We start from the raw sequence: 23,090 nt of genomic DNA, 5'->3' as shown, positions 1-23,090 counted from the left end.
TTGAGGTTATGAGATTGTGTTCAGGGCAGAACTGTCTGGCAGCATCTTGTGGGACTATTATATTCTAGTTGGGGACAAGTATCTGTAATGAGTGAGCGAGAGGAGCAATTAAGTCTTAAAATCCTTGGCCTCATAAAAAGATGGTGACCATGTCAAAATTTACAAATATTTCTGATTCAGAACTCTAAAAGGTAAACCATAAAGCGTAAACCATATATTTGCCATATTTCCACACTTTTTAAGGACTCTTTTAATAATGCCTTCAATTCTGTTAGGAAAATTATTAATGCATCCCTTGAAAATGGAGCTTTTCCAGATACCTTCAAAACTGTGGCTGTCAAACCCCTGCATAGAAAGCCAGAACTTGATAGTGAGCAACGAGAGGAGTGCAGACCTATATTAAATCTTCCCTTCCTGAGTAAGATTCTTGAGAAAGAAATTTCCGACCAACTCAACAACTTTCCCAATGAGAACAATATTCTAGAAAAATTTCAGTCAGGTTTTAGAGCAAACCACAGCACGGAGATGACCCCTACCAAAATTGCCAGTGACCTTAAGCTAAAAAAAAGGATAAACAACAATTTCCTAAAACTAAATGAAGATAAACCTGAAATATTTTGATTTCTCTTTAAGCCAAAAGACATAAACTTCTTGATAAACTGGGAAACTTGTCTCTGCTTGTAAAATCAGAAGTAATGTTTCTGGGTGTTACCTTTGATTCAGATTTGAATTTAAAATCCCATTTAAAGAAAGTGATTAGAGCCCCATTTCTACACTTAAGAAATATTGCAAAGGCATGCCCGTTTCTGTCATGATGCTGAAAAGCTAATTAATGCCTTTATATTAGAGACTAGATTACTGCAATCCACTTTTTACTGAGCTTCCAATGCAATCTATTGACAAACTTGAACTTATTCAGAATGTTATTGCTGGACTTCTAACTAAAACCAGGATGAGGGAACGTTTCACTCTTGTCCTAGCTGTTCTTTATTGGTTTCCTGTATCTTTTAGATTTTAGGGTATTACTTGTTTTTAAAGCTCTCAATTGGCTGGGACAGAAGTACATCACAGAAAGCTCATTTATTTTATAACTCTGCTTGAGTTCTCAGGTCTTCTGCAGGCTTCTTAAATTTAAAGTCTCCCCTCCCTTAAAAGATAATTGGCATGTCAGCTTTTTTTGAACTATGCTCCTAAACTGTGGAACTCGATACTTAAAACTACAAGAAGTACAGACTCAGTAGGCACTTTTAAATGCCAGCTCAAAACCTATTTATTTAGCCTTGCTTTTAACTTACATTTTTGCTTTTTATTTTTGTTTGCACTTCATTTTAAACTCCCTAATTTATATGAAAGTGCTGTATTATTAAGTTATTATTATTATAACGCACATCACTAGGAGTTGAATTTATCACCTAATCTATTGTTCATCTACTCATTTCATCTATTCCTCAACCAATTCTGAATGTTCTATTATAAACAATTCTATTTTAGATGTAACAGTTCTTCTCAGATTATGTTCTCTACATTAATTACTTCCAGTTCTTTCTCATGGCAGAATGTTAACTCTAAGCTTCCTCATTTTTTTCAAGAGTGGTAATGAAAATCAAAGTTTGAATTAAATTTATTATCGAAGTACCTGTATGTCAGCATATACAACCCTGTGATTCGTTTTCTTCTGGGCATACTCAGTAAATCTGAGAACTATAATAGAATCAACAAAAGACTGCACCGAACAGTGTGGACCACCAACCAGTATGCAATGTGCTCCTTGCTTAGTTATAGACATTGGGGTGATTATCTTTAGCAAACCGAGCACTAAGCACTAATTAAGCATAGAGTACAGTAGGACAACTTGTGAAGAGAATGTGATATCCATTAGAGTATAGGGAAGAATTCTCCTGTTACTTTCAATTGATGTAAGTCAGTTTGTAGAAGCATTATTCATCTAGATGGCAAATTTTCCTTTGCTCCATCCTCTACTGATGTCTAAACACACCTAGTGAATCTGAACATTTAACCCTATGCATTACTCTTGCTTCACAATTATTTATCCTTTATGTTTTTCTTATTTTAATCACTGGTATTTGTTAACATCCGTTGGTCAAGTCCTGCTCTAATTTCAATAGAAATGCCTACTGCTTTATCTCTGCAATTACTTTCTTCACGCCACTTCTTTACTTCATAACTTTTAAAACTCTCAAGACCAGTCAACCCCATCTCTTTTTTTTCTGCCTACAGTCCTGTTACACCTGCTTAATCTTTGTGATGCTCAACAATATGAAGGCTGGCTTTCCCCTCATTTCTTGGTTTTGAAAAAAAAACATTGGTCTTTCATAGTATTGCAGTATTTTCTTAATACTGGTTTTAGCTTTTGATGGAAATTTGGGGCTTGTATATTCTACTCCATTAACGAATTGGATTTTTCTCTCACTGCACAACTGTCCAATATGTTTGCAGTTGCTCTTTGAAATTTGGCATTGGATGTTCCAATCTGCCAATAGGTGAAGTGGCCTCAACAGAGAGCCTGTTAACTGCTGTCTCACGCTAAGCAGCTATATATCTGGATCAGTATACATTGTATTAGTACTAACCCCAATAAAGCAGGCAAAGCAGGTAAACTCAGTTAGCATAAGCTATTCAACTGGAAACCAAGTACAGAAATAAATGAAGTGGGAAGTAAGGAATGGATTCAGAAACAAATTAAACAAAAACAAAAAATATTTAATTCCCATTGATAGAATAAGCCATAATATTTTCTGCTAGATTTCGTGGATGTGTATCAAGAGGCTACAAGAATTAGACAATATTCCATGCACTTCTATAGCCATTCTCTCAACAGGGAATGTTTCCATAAAGTTGGTGAAGGAGTAAGGCTTCACCAGAAGCTGCTGAATAACTGTTACCAACTAACAGTTCATCAAGCTCATTGTGTTCAGATGTATTATGCTTCAAAAAAACATGCAGGACCAGGAAAATTGAGTAAAATTCTATCAATGATTTATTTCATTGTTTTTAATTATGTCCTATAGACATACTGCTGTTCCCTCTATTTTCAACATCTCTCCTAGCAGAACATGGCCATCCTTGCATGGGAGACATCTCTGCATAATTAGACAATTAACAGCATGAGTAGCAAATGAACATTCATTACAGAATTTTTAAAAGGTAGCTAAGTTTATAGAAAAATCTTCTTGAAGTGAATTGGTATTTGGCGATAGTCAAGAAAAGTGTGCTAACAAACCATAGATCCCAAAAACAAACCTGTAAGTTTCTTTTATTAAAACTGATTTCTGAAAGCTGGGAATCTCAAAGCCCTTCTTGAAATAAAAAAAAATCCAGTTTGGAGCACTGGTTGACCTATGCATAAATTATTCTCCCAAATACAACATCAATCTTTACCTTTTGCAAATCCAAAATTTGGGTTCCCAAAATCACTTCAGAATTAAATGTGGTTTCCCTAGTTTTGGTGGTTCCTTAGGGTTGTTATAGCCGGGGGTGGTAATGGGGACAAGCCCCCACTACCTATTAAATGCTCCCAGTAGCATGTACCTCAAATAGTCTTTAACAACCAAGTCCAGCTCCTGGCCTTTACATGTGGCTTAGCTACTAAACCCAGTGGGACCTTTTCTACTGACAGGAGAAGGAGTAAAGGTCGGTTACTGGCGCCTTAAAACCAGTCGCTTTGGGCAGATGGGGCTCGTTAGACATGGCTGGCAGCTCAGCTAGGAGAAGGAAAAAACATCTCAAACCTCTGCTGCCTTGTAGCTATACCCACTCATGGGGAAGTCTTCCGTAGTAACCCCAAGGGAAAAAGTCCAGAGCTGGAGTCCCTAAGGCAGTCCTACATTGAGTTCAATGCTGACTGGCAACTCCTGCGACGCAGCTGGTACCAAACTGTATCAGTCTGTGCTGTTCCTCTGGGTTCATCAGTTGCGTGGAGAGGGGGAGCTTGCTACATGGGCAATAGCACGGTCTCCGTATCGTACTGCCCAGGCTTGTGTATCTAGACAGCTAGGATGCAATATTCATGGTCAACTCTGACTGACAGCGGACTCCGATGGCTTTGGTGAGAAATAAGAATAAATCTACAATTCAAATATTCTTTTCAAATGGGCCATTTTCAGCCTCTTCCTTGGATTATTCAGGCATAAAGGCATATATCCCATCTCAGCAAATGACCACAAGCCAGTTTGTATATGCTACTTTGTTCCCCTTTCTCTAATGTATAAGCTTGGGTAAATACCATTTCAAATAAAAACCTACCAGTTGTAAAACAAGATTCAAACCTCTTTGTTGTTGCCAGTCTAACAAGACACTCTGAACCAGCAAGACTAAGTGGATCATTTTGGGTAGATACTGAACTCGTGCTACCTTATATGCTCTTTCCACTTCAGGAATCATGATATTTTTTTAAAAGCAAGCAAAATTCCATCTAAGCACTGTGACTCACACTGACACATTTCAGCGCAGAACACGGTATAATTTACTTGAGGATTCACTGGTAAACCCCAAATCACTTCAGTTCAAGTTAATTGTTTGCATTTTGTGTCAGCATTGCCTGTTTTCTCCTGCAGTAAATATAATATGTGTGATCAAATCAGCATAAACTCAGATTACTATTTTCCACACATTTATAAATATTTACCATATTTATCTAATGTAATTAGAGTGTAAATATCTCTCTCTATGCACTACTCACAAATGATCGACACACTATTGAGCAAATCTCTGTGGAGGTTCTCCCATCTCGTGTGTTTGAAGGTGCAGTGTTTCATCACTATACAGTGTCTATAAAAAAAAGTATTCAACCCCCTTGTAAGTTTTCATGTTTTATTGTTTTATAACATTGAATCGCAGTGGATTTAATTTGGCTTTTGACACTGATCAACAGAAAAGATTCTTTCGTGTCAAACTGTAAACAGATCTCTGCAAAGTGATCTAAGTTAATTACAAATATAAAATGCAAAATAATTGATTGCTCAAGTATCCACCTCATTTAATATGACACACCAAATCATCACTGGTACAGCCAAGTGGTTTTAGAAGTCACATAATTAGTTAAATGGAAATCACCTGTGTGCAGTCAAAGTGGTTCAATTGACTGTAGTAAACATACACCTGTATCTGTAGAGTCCAGTTGCTGGTGTATCAGCACCCTGGCATAAACTACACCATGAAGACAAAAGAACACTTCCAGCAATTCTGCAGAAGGGTTATTGAAAAGCACAAGTCAGGAGATGGATACAAGAACATTCCCAAGTTGCCGAATATCCCTTGCAGTACAGTTAAGGCAATCATCAGGAAATGTTAATTTGCCTAGAGCAGGGCATCCTCAAAAATTGAGTGACCATGCAGGAAGGGGACTAGTGTGGGAGACCACCAAGAAACCTTTGACAACTCTGGAGGAGTTACAAGCTTCAGTGGCTGAGATAGGGGAGATTGCATACAACAACTGTTGACCAGGTGCTTCACCAGTTGCAGCTTTATGAGAGAGTGACAAAGAGAAAGCCACTGTTGGCAAAAAAACCACAAGAAATCCAGGCTAGAGTTTGCCAAAAGGCATTTGAGGAAACTCTGAAATCAGCTGGAAGAAGGTTCTATGGTCTGATGAAACCAAAATCGAGTTTTTTGGCCATCAGACTAAACGCTATGCTTGGCGTAAAAACCACGCATTATCAAAAACACACTGTCCCTACCGTGAAGCATGGTGGTGTCTGCATCATGCTGTGGGGATGCTTCACTGCAGCAGGCCCTGAAAGGCTTGTGAAGGTAGAGGGTAAAATGAATGCAGCAAAATACAGGGAAATCCTGGAGGAAAACCTGATGCTGTCTGCAAGAGAACTGCAACTTCGGACAAGATTTGTCTTCCAGCAAGACAGTGACCCCAAGCATAAAGCCAAAGCTGCACAGAAATGGTTTAAAAATAACAAAGATAAGGTCCTGGAGTGGCCAAGTCAGAGTACAGACCTCAATCCAGTTCAGTATTTGTGTCTGGACTTGAAAAGGACAGTTCAATTACAAGCCTCATGCAATCTGACAGAGCTTGAGCAGTTTTGTAAAGAAGAATGAGGAAAAATTGCAGATGTGCAAAGCTGATAAGAGACCTATCCACACAGACTCAAGGCTGTAATTGCTACCAAAGGTGCATCCACTAAATACTGACTTGAAGTGGGCGAATACTTACGCAATCAATTATTTTGTGTTTTATATTTGTAATTAATTGAGGTCACTTGGAGATCTACTTTCACTTTTTCTGTTAATCAGTGTCAAAAAAAAAACAAATTAAATCCACTGCGGTTCAATGTTGTAAAAGATGAAAACTTCTAAGGGTGGAAGTGGGATCATTCCTGCTACATAGTTGTAATGCTGTCATTTGATCTTTGATCCCACTATTGTGATGCACAGAAATATTGAACTTGCATAGATAGATTCACTAATACTTGCTGACACAAAACACATCTGCTGCATAACATTGTTGAACTGGTAATGCATGACTAGAATTACATCTCTAATGCATCAGTAATTTGAAGACTGAACTATGCCAAAATTTAATACGAAATTAGTCTTGCAAGGTAAAAGAAGATCCATAATTTACAAAATCGCCACCACATTTCTTTTAAATTCCTTTCTAAGCAATCTAAGCATTTAAAGTACATTCTGATGTACACAAAAGATATATACAGATAAGTTAACCACAATATTATGACTGCTTCTTAAAAAAAAACTTAATGGCAGGAAAAAGAAACTTACAAAATTCAGCCATCATTCACATGCTTTATAGAAACAAATATATTATATTGACAGCTCCATTAATGAATCACTGGCACTTTAACTTCTTGGAGCTATGTTCTTTTGTTTTCCTTTAAATAGTTCATGTGTCTTTCGTAATAGATCTAGAATAAATATTTCTAAATGCTTACAGCTACTGCAAGCAGGTCATGGATATAGGATATAGTCTTCCAATGTAGGATACTCTACAATCCTAATGCTGATGCAACTCACAGAATGCAGAATGTTGAATTCTGCGGGTTAAGTGATGGGTTACAGTTTTATCAACAAATTTGCAAGTATCCCTGTACAAAATGTCATTGTTTTTTGTGTCACTATTTGAGTATGTGGTGATTACTAAACATATTATAAAAGAATTAAAATGTTTTTTTTAAATTCTTACAAATACGAAAATAACATTCTAACATTTCCATTCTCAGTGTTACTTTAAATCTCTGGAGTATCTTAAAACCTACCTAGTAACTCATACTTAAACATAAAATATTTACATTATGTACTATGTAAACGATTTGCTCATGGATTTAACTAACTTGCCATATCATACAAATCTATTGCATTCCAGTAATGTAAATGCGTGAACATTGTCATGAACATTATTATATTAGTATTTGTTTTCCATTACACTGACCAGCAGCCATTCAGAGTTCATTTTAATCCCAATATTTATAAGGCCAGGTGGAGACCAGCACCTAGTTCTGAGGTTCTATCTGAAACAGCAGAGAATAACCAGCTGGAAATGCTGAGGATCAATCCACAACACCAGTTAAATGACCTTCAACTTGCAATAAATTTGCCAGCATCAAGCAGAACCAAAACAAAAACACACATTCACATATAGTTCTGTGACCAGTGAAACTGGTGTCTATTTATGCTTTAGTCTCATTGAGATTCATTGTCCTTAGTGCATGAATTCTACTCCACTGATGTCCAAGTCTCCTGCTCTTGAAGGTCAGTTATTGCAAAGCATCGCACATTTGTGGCCCACTATAAAGCATTTTATGTCTGGGCTAAACCCTAGTTAGAAGTGTTGATCTGCAAGGAAAAGAAATACATTACTTCAAGCGCATACATAAGCAACCAATTAGTAAAACAGGAAAATGAAAAAAAGTACTATCAAAGGTTGGATTGAGTTGTTCTCTGATCTTGGCAATTTACTTGCGAATGTTTCATCACTATGCGAGGAGACGTTGTCAGTGTGCTGTTGATGGTGGTGTGTCCTCCAAATATCTGACCTTTCTATACTTTTCAATCAGCTGAATCGACATAATTGTCGATGCCACAAAGCTGGGTGGCAGTGTGAAATTTGAGGAGGATGTGAGGAGGATGTTATGAGAATGCAGGGTGACTTGGACAGGCTGGGTGAGTGGGCAGATGCATGGCAGATGCAGTTTTATGTGGATAAATGTGAGGTTATCCACTTTGGTGGTAAGAACGGGAAGGCAGATTATTATCTAAATGGAGTCAAGTTAGGAAAAGGGGAAGCACAGCAAGATCTAGGTGTTCTTGTACGTCAGTCACTGAAAGCAAGCATGCAAGTACAGCAGGCAGTGAAGAAAGCTAATGGCATGCTGGCCTTCATAACAAGGGGAATTGAGTATAAGAGCAAAGAGGTCCTTCTGCAGCTGTACAGGGCCCTGGTGAGACCACACCTGGAGTACTGTGTGCAGTTTTGGTCTCCAAATTTGAGGAAAGACATTCTTGCTATTGAGGGAGTGCAGCGTAGGTTCACAAGGTTAATTCCCGGGATGGCGGGAGTGTCATATGTCGAAAGATTGGAGCAACTGGGCTTGTATACTCTGGAATTTAGAAGGCTAAGAGGGGATCTTATTGAAACATATAAGATTATTAAGGGATTAGACACGCTGGAGGCAGGAAGCATGTTCCCGCTGATGGGTGAGTCCAGAACCAAAGGCCACAGTTTAAGAATAGGGGGTAGGCCATTTCGAATGGAGTTGAGGAAAAACTCTTTCACCCAGAGAGTGGTGGATATATGGAATGCTCTGCCCCAGAAGGCTGTGGAGGCCAAGTCTCTGGATGCTTTCAAAGAAGAGGTGGATAGAGCTCTTAAAGATAGCGGAATCAAAGGTTATGGGGATAAGGCAGGAACTGGATACTGATTGTGGATGATCAGCCATGATCACAGTGAATGGCGGTGTTGGCTTGATGGGCCGAATGGCCTGCTCCTGCACCTATTGTCTATTGTCTAATTCAAAACTCAGTTGCGATGTGGGGAGGAAATCTCATCGCTGATTGTGTGGCAAATATCATGTGTTGTGGTCTGGAATTTTGATCGCATCGGCTTACAAGTATGATCAAGGATCAAAATCAGCCCGAGTAAACTGGCAAGATCGGAGAGCAATTCAACCCAACCATCAATCACCCCAGCTACACATCTTGCAAATTATTTCCAGTACTATCAATTTTAAGTTTTATGACAAAAATAATGGCAGAATAACACTATCATTCAAAGACTTTTCTCAGTTGAATTATTACTTCAATTACTTCCAAACCACTCATTACTGAATGCCAACATGTGTAAATTACAATGGCCCTCTTCGGCATTAAGCTGGCTAATTCACGCAATCCTGCTCAGTCTCTCAATTTTCATTCCCCACAAACTTCAGATCATCCATAATTCTGAGTTCTATTCATGCCCTTTTACCCAGTACTTCTCTCACTATCCCATAATTAAGTTCCCGTTCTCATGGTCTCCATATTTATCCAGAATCTTGCTCCTCCCCATCTGCCATCTCATCCAGTATAATGATACTGCTCGATTTCTGGACTCTTGTCTATCTAATAATGTATTTGCTCCAAATTTGGTTGCGAAGGCTTTGCCTCCCAAGATGAATACTATGATATTTCCTTCAAAATTCTGCACCTGCTTCCCTGCTATCCTCCCTTCACCCCACTCTCAACCACCATCCTCCTCAAAACCTACCATTGCTTGTCAGTTACGTTGTCATATACTTCAGAAGGTAGATAAATATTGTATCTTGAAATTGCAAAGTATGAGCTGAATTTATTTTAATGTTAAAACACTTAGCACACAGTGAATTTCAGAATAGGTATGAGGCTAATTTAAATCATCAGTCATCAGACCTCTACTTATGCTATTATTAATCCTAATACCTGAGCTCCTGAGGAAGTTCTATAGCTACCTGTCTTGCAGGCGAGCCTACACTCAAACGGGTCAAGGCAAGCAGAACACTTTACAGAAGTTCCACAGCCCACCACTTTTTATAAAGGGATGAGTGTGGGTTTATGCCATTTTTAAAGCAATTACAGGAATTCCCTTTGCCTTCTTTTGTTTTTCCAGTCTCAAGCATCTGTTATGGTTTGGCAGAAGTTCAATGGAGAATTAGCATGAAAGCTTACAATCACTAATAGATCAAAACATGCTTATCCCATCGATCCTCAAACAAAAGCATATGAAATGAAAAATATAATTATTTTGTGATTTAAGTATATGGATAACTGTGTAATAACTTGTTCATGAGGATTGGAGTTTTGATGTTTACCTTAGAGTCTTCCACCTCTCTTTTTCAACATGATTCTCTGGGCTTTCACTTTCATAGGATGCCAAGTAAAGTGCTAAGGAATAAAAGAAGAACAAGCAGCATTATATTATTGTGATTGTTATAATCCAATTCTACTTTATAAAGCTCCTGCTTATTTCAGACACATTGAGATATAGATGAGAATCTCAAAGGAGGTAAGAATCATCTCCTTTTGTATGGAAACACCAATGCCTTTGAATGGAAAATCCTACAAAAAGTCGTGGATTTGGCCTAGCATGTCACAGTCAAGTCCTTCCAACCATTGAGCACATTCATATGAAACGATGTCTCAGGAAAGCAGCATCCATTGTCACGGATATCTGCCACCCAGGCCATGCTCTCTTCCCACTGCTGCCATCAGGTAGAAGGTACAAGAGCCTCAGGACTCACACCACCAGGTTCAAGAACAGTTACTACTCCTCAGCCATCAGGTTCTTGAACAAAAGGTGGATAACTACACTCAACTTCATTTGCCCTGTCATTGACATGTTCCCTCATCCTATAGACTCACTTTCATTGACTCTTTGTCTCATGTTCTTGTTATTTATTGCTATTGATTTGTATTTGCATTTGCACTCTGATCTTTCATTGATCCTGTGATAGTTGCTATTCAATAGGTTTGTTGAGTATGCCTGCAAAATAACAGCTCAGGGTAGTATACGGTGACATATACAGTGGATAATACAATTTATTTTGAGCTTTGAAGGATGTCGGGAAAACAACATGGGATTACTTTGGGATTGGTGTAAATAAATACTGCTCAGCTGATGGGCCGAACGACCATCTCTGTGCTGGATATCTTGTAACTCTAAGACTAAGAGTACAGGATGCGCATTTGGCTCTGATGTCTCTGCCAGTGCAAGTCTTCAACCTGCAACCCTTTTTTTCATTTCATTTAATCCAACCTTTCCACAGATTTAAGTACCACAAATCGCCAGAAAGATCTTCCAAGCTTTTAATTTAAGAAATCTGGTTCTGTGGGCTCTCGGTTGGATAGATCTCCCTGTGAGCTCTATTGAAAGAGATGATTAGAAAACAAGAGTAATATTCTATAGACTTTCATCAGCCTACAGCACAGTCTAAAGAAAGGACACTTGCTCTCAAGCTGCCAACTGTTATTGTGAAGATCAACACCTGCAATGATGATCACATCCCATCAAAGCACTGATTCCAGGTGCATTTCAGTGAGGATTTTAGTCAGCAGCACAGAAGACAAATGCAATGTCAATCACTGTCATGAGAAATTCTGTAGATGCTGGAAACCCAAAGCAACACACACAAAATGCTGGAGGAACTCAGCAGGCCAGGCAGCATCTATGGAAATGAACAGTCAAAGTTTCATGCCAAGGCCTTCTTCAGGTCTGAGGAGGAAGGGGGAAGGTGCCAGAATAAAAAGGTGGGGAAGGCAGGGGAAAGAAGCTAGTTGGAAGGTGATAGGTGAAGGCAGGAGGGTAGGAAAAGTTGAGAGCTGGAGAAGAAAGAACCTGATAGGAGAGGAGAGTGGACTATGGGAGTGAGGGTACCCACGGGGAAGTAATAGGCAGGTGAGAAGTGAAAGGTCAGAGAGGGGAATACAGGAAGTGGGGAGGGTAAATTTGTTCACCAGAAGGAGAAATGCATTCTCAGCATTCATCTCAAGAGGACTGGAACATAAAAATGTACTGCTGAGGCTTCATCAGGTGTTGGTCAGACTGCGTTTGGAATACCGTGGACAACATTGGGCCACGTTTCTAAGGAAGGATGTGCTGGCCCTCGGGACAGTCTCAAGCAGGGTACGAGATTGATCCTAGAAATGAAAGGCTTGATGTATGAGTAGTGTCTGATAACGCTGGGTCTCTACTCAGTGTAGATCAAAACGATGAGGGGAATCTCATTGAAACCTATCAGGTACTAAAAGGACTCATTAGAGTGGATGTGGAGAGGACATTTCCATTAGTAGGAGCATCTAGGATGAGGACACAGCCTCGAAATGGGACACCCCTTTAAAACTGAGATGAGGAGGAATTTCTTCAGTTAGGAGGTGGAAAATCTGTGATTTGTTGCCACAGAGTGCTGTGGAGGCAAGTCACTGGGCATATTCAAGACAGAGACTGATAGATTCTTAAATGGTAAGGGGGTTAAAGGTTACAGGAGAAGACAGTAAAATGGGTAGCCATGATTGAATGGCAGTTCAAGTAGACTGAATGGGCTGAATAGCTTTATTCTTCTCCTATATTTTAAGGTGTAATAAACACTGCTAAATACTAAATAATAAAACCATAAGGCATATGAGCAGAATTAGGCCATTTGGCCCATTGAGTCTGCTCCACCATTCAATCATGGCCGATCCTTTTCTTCCCTATTCAACCCCACTCCTGGCCTCCTCCCCTTAACCTTTGATGCATGTCCAATCAAGAGCCCATCAAGCTCTGCCTTAAACACACCCAACGACCGGGCCTCCACAGCTGCCTGCGGTAATAAATTCTTCAAATTCACCACCCTCTGGTAAAGAGATTTCTCCACATCTCTGCCTTAATTGGGTGTCCCTCTATCCTGAGGCTGTGCCCTCTTGTCCATGACTCCCCCACCATGGGCAACATCCTTTCCACATCTACACTGTGTAGGCCTTTCAACATTTGAAGGGTTTCTGTGAGATCCCCACCATCCCTCTAAATTCCAGCAAGTCCAGACCCAGAGCTATCAAACGTTTCTCGTATGATAACCTTTCATTTCTGGAATCATCCTTGTGAACTTCCTCTGAACTTTCGCCAATGCCAGCACATATTTTCTTAGATGAGGAGCCCAAAACTGTTCACAATACTCAAGGTGAGTTCTCACCGGTGCCTTACAAAGCCTCTTAGATGAGGACCCTGACAAGTGCTTATAAAGACTCCACATCACAACCCTCCTCTTGTACTCTAGACCTCTTGAAATGAATGCTAACATTACATTTTCCTTCCTTATCACTGACTCTACCTGCAAGTTAACCTTTAGGGTGTTCTGCACAAGGACTTCCCAGTCCCTTTCCACATCAGAGTTTTGGACTTTCTCCCTGTTTAGAAAATAGCCTGCACATTTATTTCTACTACCTAAGTGCTTGACTATGCATTTTCCAACATTGTATTTCATTTGCCACTCTCTTGCCCATTCTCCTAATCTGTCTAAGTCCTTCTGCAGCCTAGCTGTTTCTTCAACATTTCCTGCCCCTCCATAATGGTCTCTCCTTTATGCCTGTTCTTTCTCTTTTAGACTTGTATCCCAGCAATAACTTGCCATATTATGTTAGTCACTTGAGTAAACATTCAAGTCAGCCTGGAAGATTGCTTCCAGATTTGGAGCTTGAAATCTTAATCTTAATAAAAGGTACATTTTCTATTCCGTCTCAACAACTCTTAGGTCAATATAGTGCTAACTGCTCAGTTAAACTAAAGACAAATCGGCGGTGGGGGGGGGAGTGGAATTCAAGTGTGTGAAACATGTCATTTTTGATCATAAAAAGGAGACAAAATAGGTAACACTCAATGGCCTTATAGCTATGGTAAGTCAAACCTTTGTTTCAATTTGCCCAGCCTTGTTACGGATGTTCAACAGGCATATAGTTTTAATCTGACAGTTTTGTATAATTGAGAAAGATACTCTTTTTAATCTCTTTTGTTACAATTTGAATTTCAAAGGCAGCAGGAGATATATCTCAACTCAAGCTGCAGCTGTGGTTCAGCTTCCCTCTTTTAGAATCCAATAAAGGGACCATGTTTTATTGCTTAAAATCATTTGATTCAGGAAACAATTAAACATTACAACATTTACAGCTGTAAATCAGGATACTTCCGGCAACTACCAGACAATCCAATAAAATACTATTCCTCTGTCTTTGAAGTTATTGATTAATATTTTTAGTGGAAAAATTCTTAGTACTATATCACTGAATTACTTTCTCATTTTAACATATCATTGCATTTAAGAAGTTAAAATCTCACTATTGGCAGCCTTAATCTCAGTGCTCAGAATGTGAACAGATAATTAAACTAATTGGAGCTTATTCCAATTTGTGTAATATATTCATGACTTCTAAAAATGCTAAGATAAATACAAGATATATTTTTAATTTTATTAATCCTAACTATCAAATTATGTTTTCTGCACCATACAAATTAACTGCAAGCTATCGATACCATTGGTTCAAGTGGGATAAAAGCATTATTATAATGGGAGTAACATGTTCAAGTTTAATTACGAACAGCAATTAAATTAGTATGTTTGTGGGTTTTAGTTTTAGGAAACTGATAAAAACCTTTGATTAGGTCAATTTGAAGTTCAAGTTTATTGTTATCTGACTGTACATATATACAACCAAACGAAACAATGTTCCTTTAGACCACAGTGCACCTATAATATATATCTCATGCATAGCACATAAAACAAAATATTATCAGAAATATAATTCAAAATGCATGTGAAGGGGAAAAGGGAGAAGCTCCCAGAACCTGAGATTGTTTTACAGCCTCAAGTCTTACCTGCCAGCAGAGTGACCACACCCCACCGCCCTCTTCAAGGAAGATGTTATCCCAGACGAGGAAGAAATCCTCCGCAGTGATTAAATCTTTAGGCCTCAATGGGACAATTTGAAATTTACTATGCTCTGGATGTCTATATAGTAGTACATTATAATATGTAGTACACTATATACCTAAGACGGCTGGAGAACAATGCATTACATATTTGAGTTGAGATGCATTCTATATTGAGCTGAGCAGGGAAGAGTGTAATGCATTTAATATTTCAGCAAATTTCGAGTAATATAGTAAATCTTTACTGTTTGATTAATTATTCTTTATTTGTGAGCGCTTCACCTAACAAAAAAAGGGGAAAAAATAAGCAGGCAAGTATCCTGGCTCCTCTGTTTTTCTTTCAATTGTTTTCTGGAGTCACAAAACATAACAAAAACATGATGAATATTACTGGAAGAATGAATGCTTAACAGATGCTCCTCTGGAAACTAAACATTTAAATGCAATTTGTCAGAATTATTGTTCCTGAGCAATTATAATTCAATCAAGTTACATCATTGCCACGAATAATGTCTCACACAGTGCAGCTTATGATCTGTGCCTCAAACATAACGCAAGTACTGAACATGAGCAGAAGTGCAGTGACATATTCCAAAAGAAATCAAAATGCAATATCAGTGTTTTAAAGTATCTTGCAATGAGAAATTAACTATTTTGTTCAAGGAATTCGAAGATAAATGTGTGAACAATTCACAATATATCCATCCTTAGAACAAACTCATTATCCATTTCAGTCATCACTATGGACTACAGTAGCAGAATTGTAGTTTTTTAAACTCTGTCCCTTGACAAGTCCAGTAAACACTATTAACTGTCAAATTGAAGCATTGATGAATACCACACACTTCTAAAATAAATTGCCATAAACTAATGAGATGAAGTTACTTACCAAGCCTGGTAACAGTTTTTATTTTTATATATTTATTGTTATACAGCACAGAATAGGCTCTTCCAGCCCTTCGAGCCACAACCGCTGCTTTAATCCTAGGCAACTGACAGGGCAATTTACAATGGCCAATTATCTACCAACTGGTACGCCTTTGGTCTGTGGGAGGAAACAGGAGCACACAGAGGAAACCCACACAGGCACAGGGAGAACTTACAAACTGCTTGCAGAGAGTGGCGGGAATTGAACCCAGCTTGTTTGTACTGCAGAGTGCTTTGCTAACCACTATGCTACCGTGCCACCCATCAGCCATATAATAAAAATACTTGAGCAGCATAGTAGTGTTAAAAGGTACAAAGAAATCTAAGGCAATGTGATTTAATTTTATTGGAAAAGCAATCACTTATAAAATATGTTCAAAAATGTTTTTAGTTAGTGAAGTTGAAAGTTAACATTTGGACATCAATAGCCTACCTGATCCAAGCATGTAGATGTCATGGCCAAGAAAGGTCGCTCAACAACACCTCCTCTTCTTTAGAAGGCTAAAGAAATTTGGCACGTCTCCAATTTTTAATTTTTAATCATTGCACCATGAAAAGCATCCTATCTGGATGCATAATGGTTCGGTATAGCAACTGCACTGGATGTGACTGCGAGAAACTGCGGATTTGTGACACAGCTCAGCAAATCCTCTCCATGGCCTCTGTCTATCTTTCTCACTGCCTCAGTAAAGCAGGCAAAATAATCAAAGACCTTTCAATGCACTATGTAAAGAATTGATCCGTTTGAACAGTATGCAAGACAAGCTTCTCACTGTATCTTGGTACATATGACAATAATAAACCAACTCCACTCTCCATTTCCAATACAGCAAATGGAAGTCTAATATTGGAAGTGATGTACTCACAAACATCCTACTCATTAAATCTCAGTTTCCATTCCACCGGAGATACTCAGCTCCAGATCGTATTTAATACTTGCCCTAAACATGGATAAAAATTCTGACTTCTAGAGGCAAAATCCCTGACATGTAGGCAACATTTGAGCAAGTGAAGCAACATGGAGTAAAGGATGGATGGAAAGGCTTCCACCGGCTGTGATTTTGGGAAGTTAATCTCTGCACCAAGACATCACAGTAGCTCCACCATGCGGTGTGCTAGATCCAAAACGTCTCAGCAACTTCATAAATTGGCACACTCCATCACTTCAATAGAGAATGTTGAGGACTGCACAGCAGACCACAGTACGTGTGCTTGCAACACTGTGTGTCCGACAGAGTGATCAGCAGCACTGGGGCTCCACAGGGAACTGTCTTGTCTCCCTTTCTCTTCACCATTTACACCTCGGACTTCAACTACTGCACAGAGTCTTGTCATCTTTAGAAGTTTTCGGATGACTCTGCCATAGTTGGATGCATCAGCAAGGGAGATGAGGCTGAGTACAGGGCTACAGTAGAAAACTTTGTTACATGGTGTGAGCAGAATTATCTGCAGCTTAATGTGAAAAAGACTAAGGAGCTGGTTGTAGACCTGAGGAGAGCTAAGGTACCAGTGACCCCTGTTTCCATCCAGGGGGTCAGTGTGGACATGGTGGAGGATTACAAATACCTGGGGATACGAATTGACAATAAACTGGACTGGTCTAAGAACACCGAGGCTGTCTACAAGAAGGGTCAGAGCCGTCTCTATTTCCTGAGGAGACTGAGGTCCTTTAACATCTGATGGACGATGCTGAGGATGTTCTACGAGTCTGTGGTGGCCAGTGCTATCACGTTTGCTGTTGTGTGCTGGGGCAGCAGGCTGAGGGTAGCAGACACCAACAGAATCAACAAACTCATTCGTAAGGTCAGTGATGTTGTAGGGATGGAACTGAACTCTCTCACGGTGGTGTCTGAAAAGAGGATGCTGTCTAAGTTGCATGCCATCTTGGTCAATGTCTCCCATCCACTACATAATGTACTGGGTGGGTACAGGAGTACATTCAGGCAGAGACTCATTCCTCCAAGATGCAGCACAGAGCGTCATAGGAAGTCATTCCTGCCTGTGGCCATCAAACTTTACAACTCCTCCCTTGGAGGGTCAGACACCCTGAGCCAATAGGCTGGTCCTGGACTTATTTCATAATTTACTGGCATAATTTACATATTACTATTTAACTACTTATGGTTCTATTGCTATTTATTATTTATGGTGCAACTGTAACGAAAACCAATTTCCCCGGGGATCAATAAAGTATGACTATGACTATGACTATTTAACTCACGACTATTTATGCTTTTGAAGGGATGGAGGGGGATGATGTTACCACTGACCAGAAAATTACTGATAGCAGTCATATAGATACAGTAAATCCAAGACCATTTAAGTAGTCTTGTACTTTGTAACATGATATGTTACTAAAGTTCCAACCATTCAAAGGCACAAATGATTAAAGAATTCCAAGAATGAAAGGGTTAACGTGTGAGAGCATTTGATGGCTCTGGGCCTGTAATCACCGGAGTTTAGAAGACTGAGGGAGGAAACTTATTGAAATCTATCAAATATATAAAAGCTTAGATAGAGCAGATCTGGAGAGGAGGCTTCTTATCGTGGCTGAGTCAAGGCCCAGAGGGCACAGCTTGAGAATAGAGGGATGTCCATTCAGAACAGAGATGAGGAGGAATTTCTTTAGCCAGATGGTAGTGAATCTGTGGAATTCATTAACAAAGACAGCTGTGGAGGCCAAGTTATTGGGTCTATTTAAAACAGAGGTTGGCAGATGCGTGATTTGTCAGGGTGTCAAATATTACTGGGAGAAGGCAGGAGAATAGGGTTGAGAGAGATAATAAATCAGCCATGATGGAACAGTGCAGCAGACTCGATGGGCTGAACTGCCTAATTCTGCTCCTATGTCTTATGGTCTTATGGATTGAACGTTCTCTATTTGTTCATAGGAGTACAGGTACAGCAATATTCAAACTCAGTATCATACAGTGCCCACTGTAGTTACAGCAGACATAAGAACATAAGAAATAGGAGCAGGAGTAGGCAATCTAGCCCATCGAGCCTGCTCTGCCATTCAATAAGATCATGGCTGATTTGACCATGGACTCATCTCCATCTACCTGCCTTTTCCCCATAACCCTTAATTAACCCCACTATGCATAAATCTATCCAACCTTGTCTTAAATATATTTACTCAGGTAACCTCCACTGCTTCATTGGGCAAAGAATTCGACAGATTCACCACATTCTGGGAAAAGCAGTTCCTCCTCATCCTAAATCTACTCCCCCAGATATGAGGCTATGTCCCCTAGTTCTAGTTTCACTTACCAGTGGAAACAACTTTCCTGCCTCTTTCTTATTTTCATAATTCTATATGCCTCTACAATATCTCCTCTCATTCTTTTGAATTCCAGTGAGTACAATCCCAGGGGACTCAATCTCTCCTCATAGTCTAATCCTCTCGTCTCTAGAATCAACCTAGTTAACCTCCTCTGCACTGCCTCCAAAGCCAGTATATCCTTTCTCAAGTAAGGAGACCAGAACTGCACGCAGTACTCCAGGTGTGGCCTCACCAGTACCCTGTACAGTTGCAGCATAACCTCCCTGCTCTTAAATTCAATCCCTCTAGCAATGAAGGCCAACATCCCATTTGCCTTCTTGATAGCCTGCTGCACCTGCAAACCGGTCTTTGTGATTCATGCACAAGCACTCCCAAGTCCCTCTGCACAGCAGCATGCTGCAATATTTTACTATTTAAATAATCATCTGCTCTTTCATTTTTCCTTCCAAAGTGGATGACCTCACATTTACCAACATTACTCCATCTTCCAGATCCTTGCCCACTCACTTAACCTATCTATGCCTCTCTGCAGACTCTCTGTATCTTCTGCACAATTTGCTTTTCCACTCAATTTAGTATCATCAGCAAACTTAGATACACTACACTTGGTTCCCTCTTCCAGATCATTAATGTATATCGTGAACAGTTGCTGACCCAGCACCAACCCCACCACTGATTGCTAACTAGAGTGACACCCATATATGCCAGCTGTCTGCTTTCTATTAGTTAATCAATCCACTATCCATGCTAATACATCACTCGCAACTCTATGCATCTTTATCTTATAGATAAGTCTTTTATGTAGCACCTTATCAAATGCCTTCTGGAAATCCAAGTTAATAATGTCCATCTGTTCCCCTCTATCCACTGCACTCATTATATCCTCAAAGAACTCCAGTAAGTTTGTCAAGCAGGACCTGCCTTTGCTGAATCCCTGCTGCATCTGCCTGATGGATCGACTTATTTTCAGATGACTTGCTATTTCTTCTTTAATGATAGCTACAACCATTTTCTCAACTACAGATGTTAAAATAACTGGCCTACAGTTACTTGCCTTTTGCCTACATCCTTTTTTGAACAGTGGCATGACATTTGTTGTCTTCCAATCTGCTGGGACTTGTCAGAGTGAGTTATCACTAAAGCCTCTACTATAACTTCCGCCATTTCTTTCAGTACCCTGAGATGCATTCCATCAGCACCAGGGGACTTATCTATCTTCAGCCCACAAGTTTGCTCAACTCTACCTCTTCAGTGATAGTTATTGTATCAAGGTCCTCACCTCCCACTGCATCCATAACATTTCTTTTTATCATGTTGGATGCGTCCTCCACAATGAAGACCAACACAAAATAGTCATTCAAAGCCCCTGCCATTTCCTCATTACCCAATACCAATTCCCCCTTCTCATCCTCCCAGGGACCTACATTCTCTTTAGCCACCCTTTTCTGCTTTATATAATTATAAAAACTTTTACTATCCATTTTTATACTTTGTGCTAGTTTATTTTCATAATCTATCTTCCCTTTCTTTGCTTGCTTTGCAGTTCTTTGTTGCTTTTCAAAGATTTCCCAATCTTCCAGTTTCCCACTACTCTTGGCGACTTTGTATGCACGAGCTTTTAGTTTGATGCCTTCCTTTATTTCCTTAGTTATCCGAGGCTGGATCTCCCCACCCTTACCGTCATTGCTTTTAATTGGAATATACTTTTGTTGAGCACCGTGAAATATCTCTTTGAAAGTCTTCCACTGTTCCTCAACGGTCCCACCATATAGCCTGTCTTCCCCGTCTACACTAGCCAAACCCTCCCTCATCCCATTGTAGTGTCCTTTGTTTAGTCAGAATACACTGGTTTTAGATTGAACTATTGTACCCTCCATTTGTATGAGAAACTCAGTCATACTATGATTATACTTTTCCAAGAGTGGTTATCAGCGAGGCATTCCAAGTCATCTTTCAGCAACTCACAAATGCATAACAACACCTTATATACCGTCTGGGTAGCCTCCAATCTGATGGCATGAACATTGACTTCTCAAACTTCCGCTAATGCCCCACCTCCCCCTCGTACCCCATCCGTTATTTATTTATATACACGCATTCTTTCTCTCTCTCTCCTTTTCCTCCCTCTGTCCCTCTTACTATACCCCTTGCACATCCTCTGGGTTTTCCCCCCTCCCCCTTTTCTTTCTCCCTGGGCCTCCTGTCTCCTGATCCTCTCATATCCCTTTTACCAATCAACTGCCCAGCTCTTGGCTCCATCCTCCCCCTCCTGTCTTCTCCTATCATTTTGGATCTCCCCCTCCCACTTTCAAATCTCTTACTAGCTCTTCTTTCAGTTAGTCCTGACGAAGGGACCTGGCCCAAAATGTCGACTGTGCGTCTTCCTAGAGACGCTGCCTGGCCTGCTGCGTTCACCAGCAACTTTGATGTGTGTTGTTTGACACCACCTTCCAAGTCCAGCACCTCTAATGCTGAAAGGACAAGGGGAGCAAGGATACAGGTCATCCATCCCCTCCATGATCTCATATAACCTCAAATTGGAATATTTCCATTCCCCCTCAGTCACCGGATCAAAATGAAGCTCCTCATCTAACAATACTGAGCAGACACCTTTACATTCTCCTGGCTCAAGAAGGCCGCTGACCTTCCAGCACAATCAAAAATGGGCAAAAAAAAACAGTCACGCAAGTGTGAATGAATATAACTATAAGCTTGCAATCATTGTAGGGCTGCTTACATAATGATGTTATTTGAATTTTACACATTAAATTTATAAGCAGCATCAAAATCTACATGTTGTAATAATAACATATGTAGATAAAATTACCATGAGAAAAATATTTTTGATTGGCCTAAACCCTACAGAAAATGAATTAGTCATTTTCATTATATATCTCAGTTTGCTAGAGGTTCTTTCTCTTTGTGTTCAATAAAATGTATGGATTTCATCATCTTAACAGCACAATTCAATTTCAGATGTATCTAATAACTTACTATCTTCAGAGAAGACAGGAGCTGTGAGAAGATATTGAAGGATTTTACGATCACGCTCAAAGGGACATTCCACCTGCTTCCAAGTCATAAACTCACTGACTTGCTTTGCCAGCTCCCAGAATTTCTAAAAGAAGCAGAAACATTAAGTCAAAACTGTTTAAATCATGCAACACACATCAAAGTTGCTGGTGAACGCAGCAGGCCAGGCAGCAGCTGTAGGAAGAGGCGCAGTCGACGTTTCAGGCCGAGATCCTTCGTCAGGACTAACTGAAGGAAGAGTGAGTAAGGGATTTGAAAGCTGGAGGGGGAGGGGGAGATCCAAAATGATAGGAGAAGACAGGAGGGGGAGGGATAGAGCCAAGAGCTGGACAGGTGATAGGCAAAAGGGATATGAGAGGATCATGGGACAAGAGGTCCGGGAAGAAAGACAACGGGGGGGGGGTGGACCCAGAGGATGGGCAAGGGGTATATTCAGAGGGACAAAGGGAGAAAAAGGAGAGTGAGAGAAAGAATGTGTGCATAAAAATAAGTAACAGATGGGGTATGAGGGGGGAGGTGGGGCCTAGCGGAAGTTAGAGAAGTCGATGTTCATGCAATCATGTTGGGACTATGATCTTGGAGGATATTAAAGAACATCAATCGTGCTCATTGGCAATAAATATTAAATAATTCACCAAATTGATGCATTTGGATCAAAAATATACCACTGGTCAGAGTCACAAACAAAAGAACAGTGTGAGTAAATTATCTATAGCTGAGCATACACATATCTTAGTATTACTGATTGCATTTCCTATCTTACAATCTTTCTTTGAGGGATTCAGTTTAAGAAGTCCAAACGACGTGGTAGTTGATATGTTAATGGATTTAAGGTAGGTGGACTTGAGGACATCAGAGTGGAGTTGATAGGCATGTGAGAGAGAATAGGTTCCCGAAGAAACGTGGGAGAATGGGATTGGTAAAATAGTTCTGAAAACGGGCATGAAATTG

At 39.8% G+C, this 23,090-nt stretch overlaps 1 protein-coding gene across 2 annotated transcripts in view; it reads right to left on the bottom strand.

Annotated features, from left to right (window-relative positions):
- Positions 1-2,905: 2,905 nt before the first annotated feature.
- rasgef1ba (RasGEF domain family, member 1Ba) overlaps positions 2,906-23,090 on the bottom strand; it is a 109,986-nt gene continuing 89,801 nt past the window's right edge. For both annotated transcript variants that reach the window (XM_063042201.1, XM_063042202.1), the window contains 3 exons: positions 22,101-22,224; positions 10,311-10,383; positions 2,906-7,821 (listed from right to left, as the gene is read on the bottom strand). In XM_063042201.1, coding sequence (XP_062898271.1) covers positions 7,797-7,821; positions 10,311-10,383; positions 22,101-22,224 — 222 coding nt within the window. In that variant the 3' untranslated portion in view covers positions 2,906-7,796. The remainder of the gene's footprint in view (positions 7,822-10,310; positions 10,384-22,100; positions 22,225-23,090) is intronic.

Source organism: Mobula hypostoma, chromosome 3 (genome assembly GCF_963921235.1).
Source record: "Mobula hypostoma chromosome 3, sMobHyp1.1, whole genome shotgun sequence".
NCBI lineage: Eukaryota > Metazoa > Chordata > Chondrichthyes > Myliobatiformes > Myliobatidae > Mobula > Mobula hypostoma.
The sequence above is the reverse complement of the archived record's forward strand: the minus strand, read 5'-3'. Positions and strand labels throughout refer to the sequence as shown.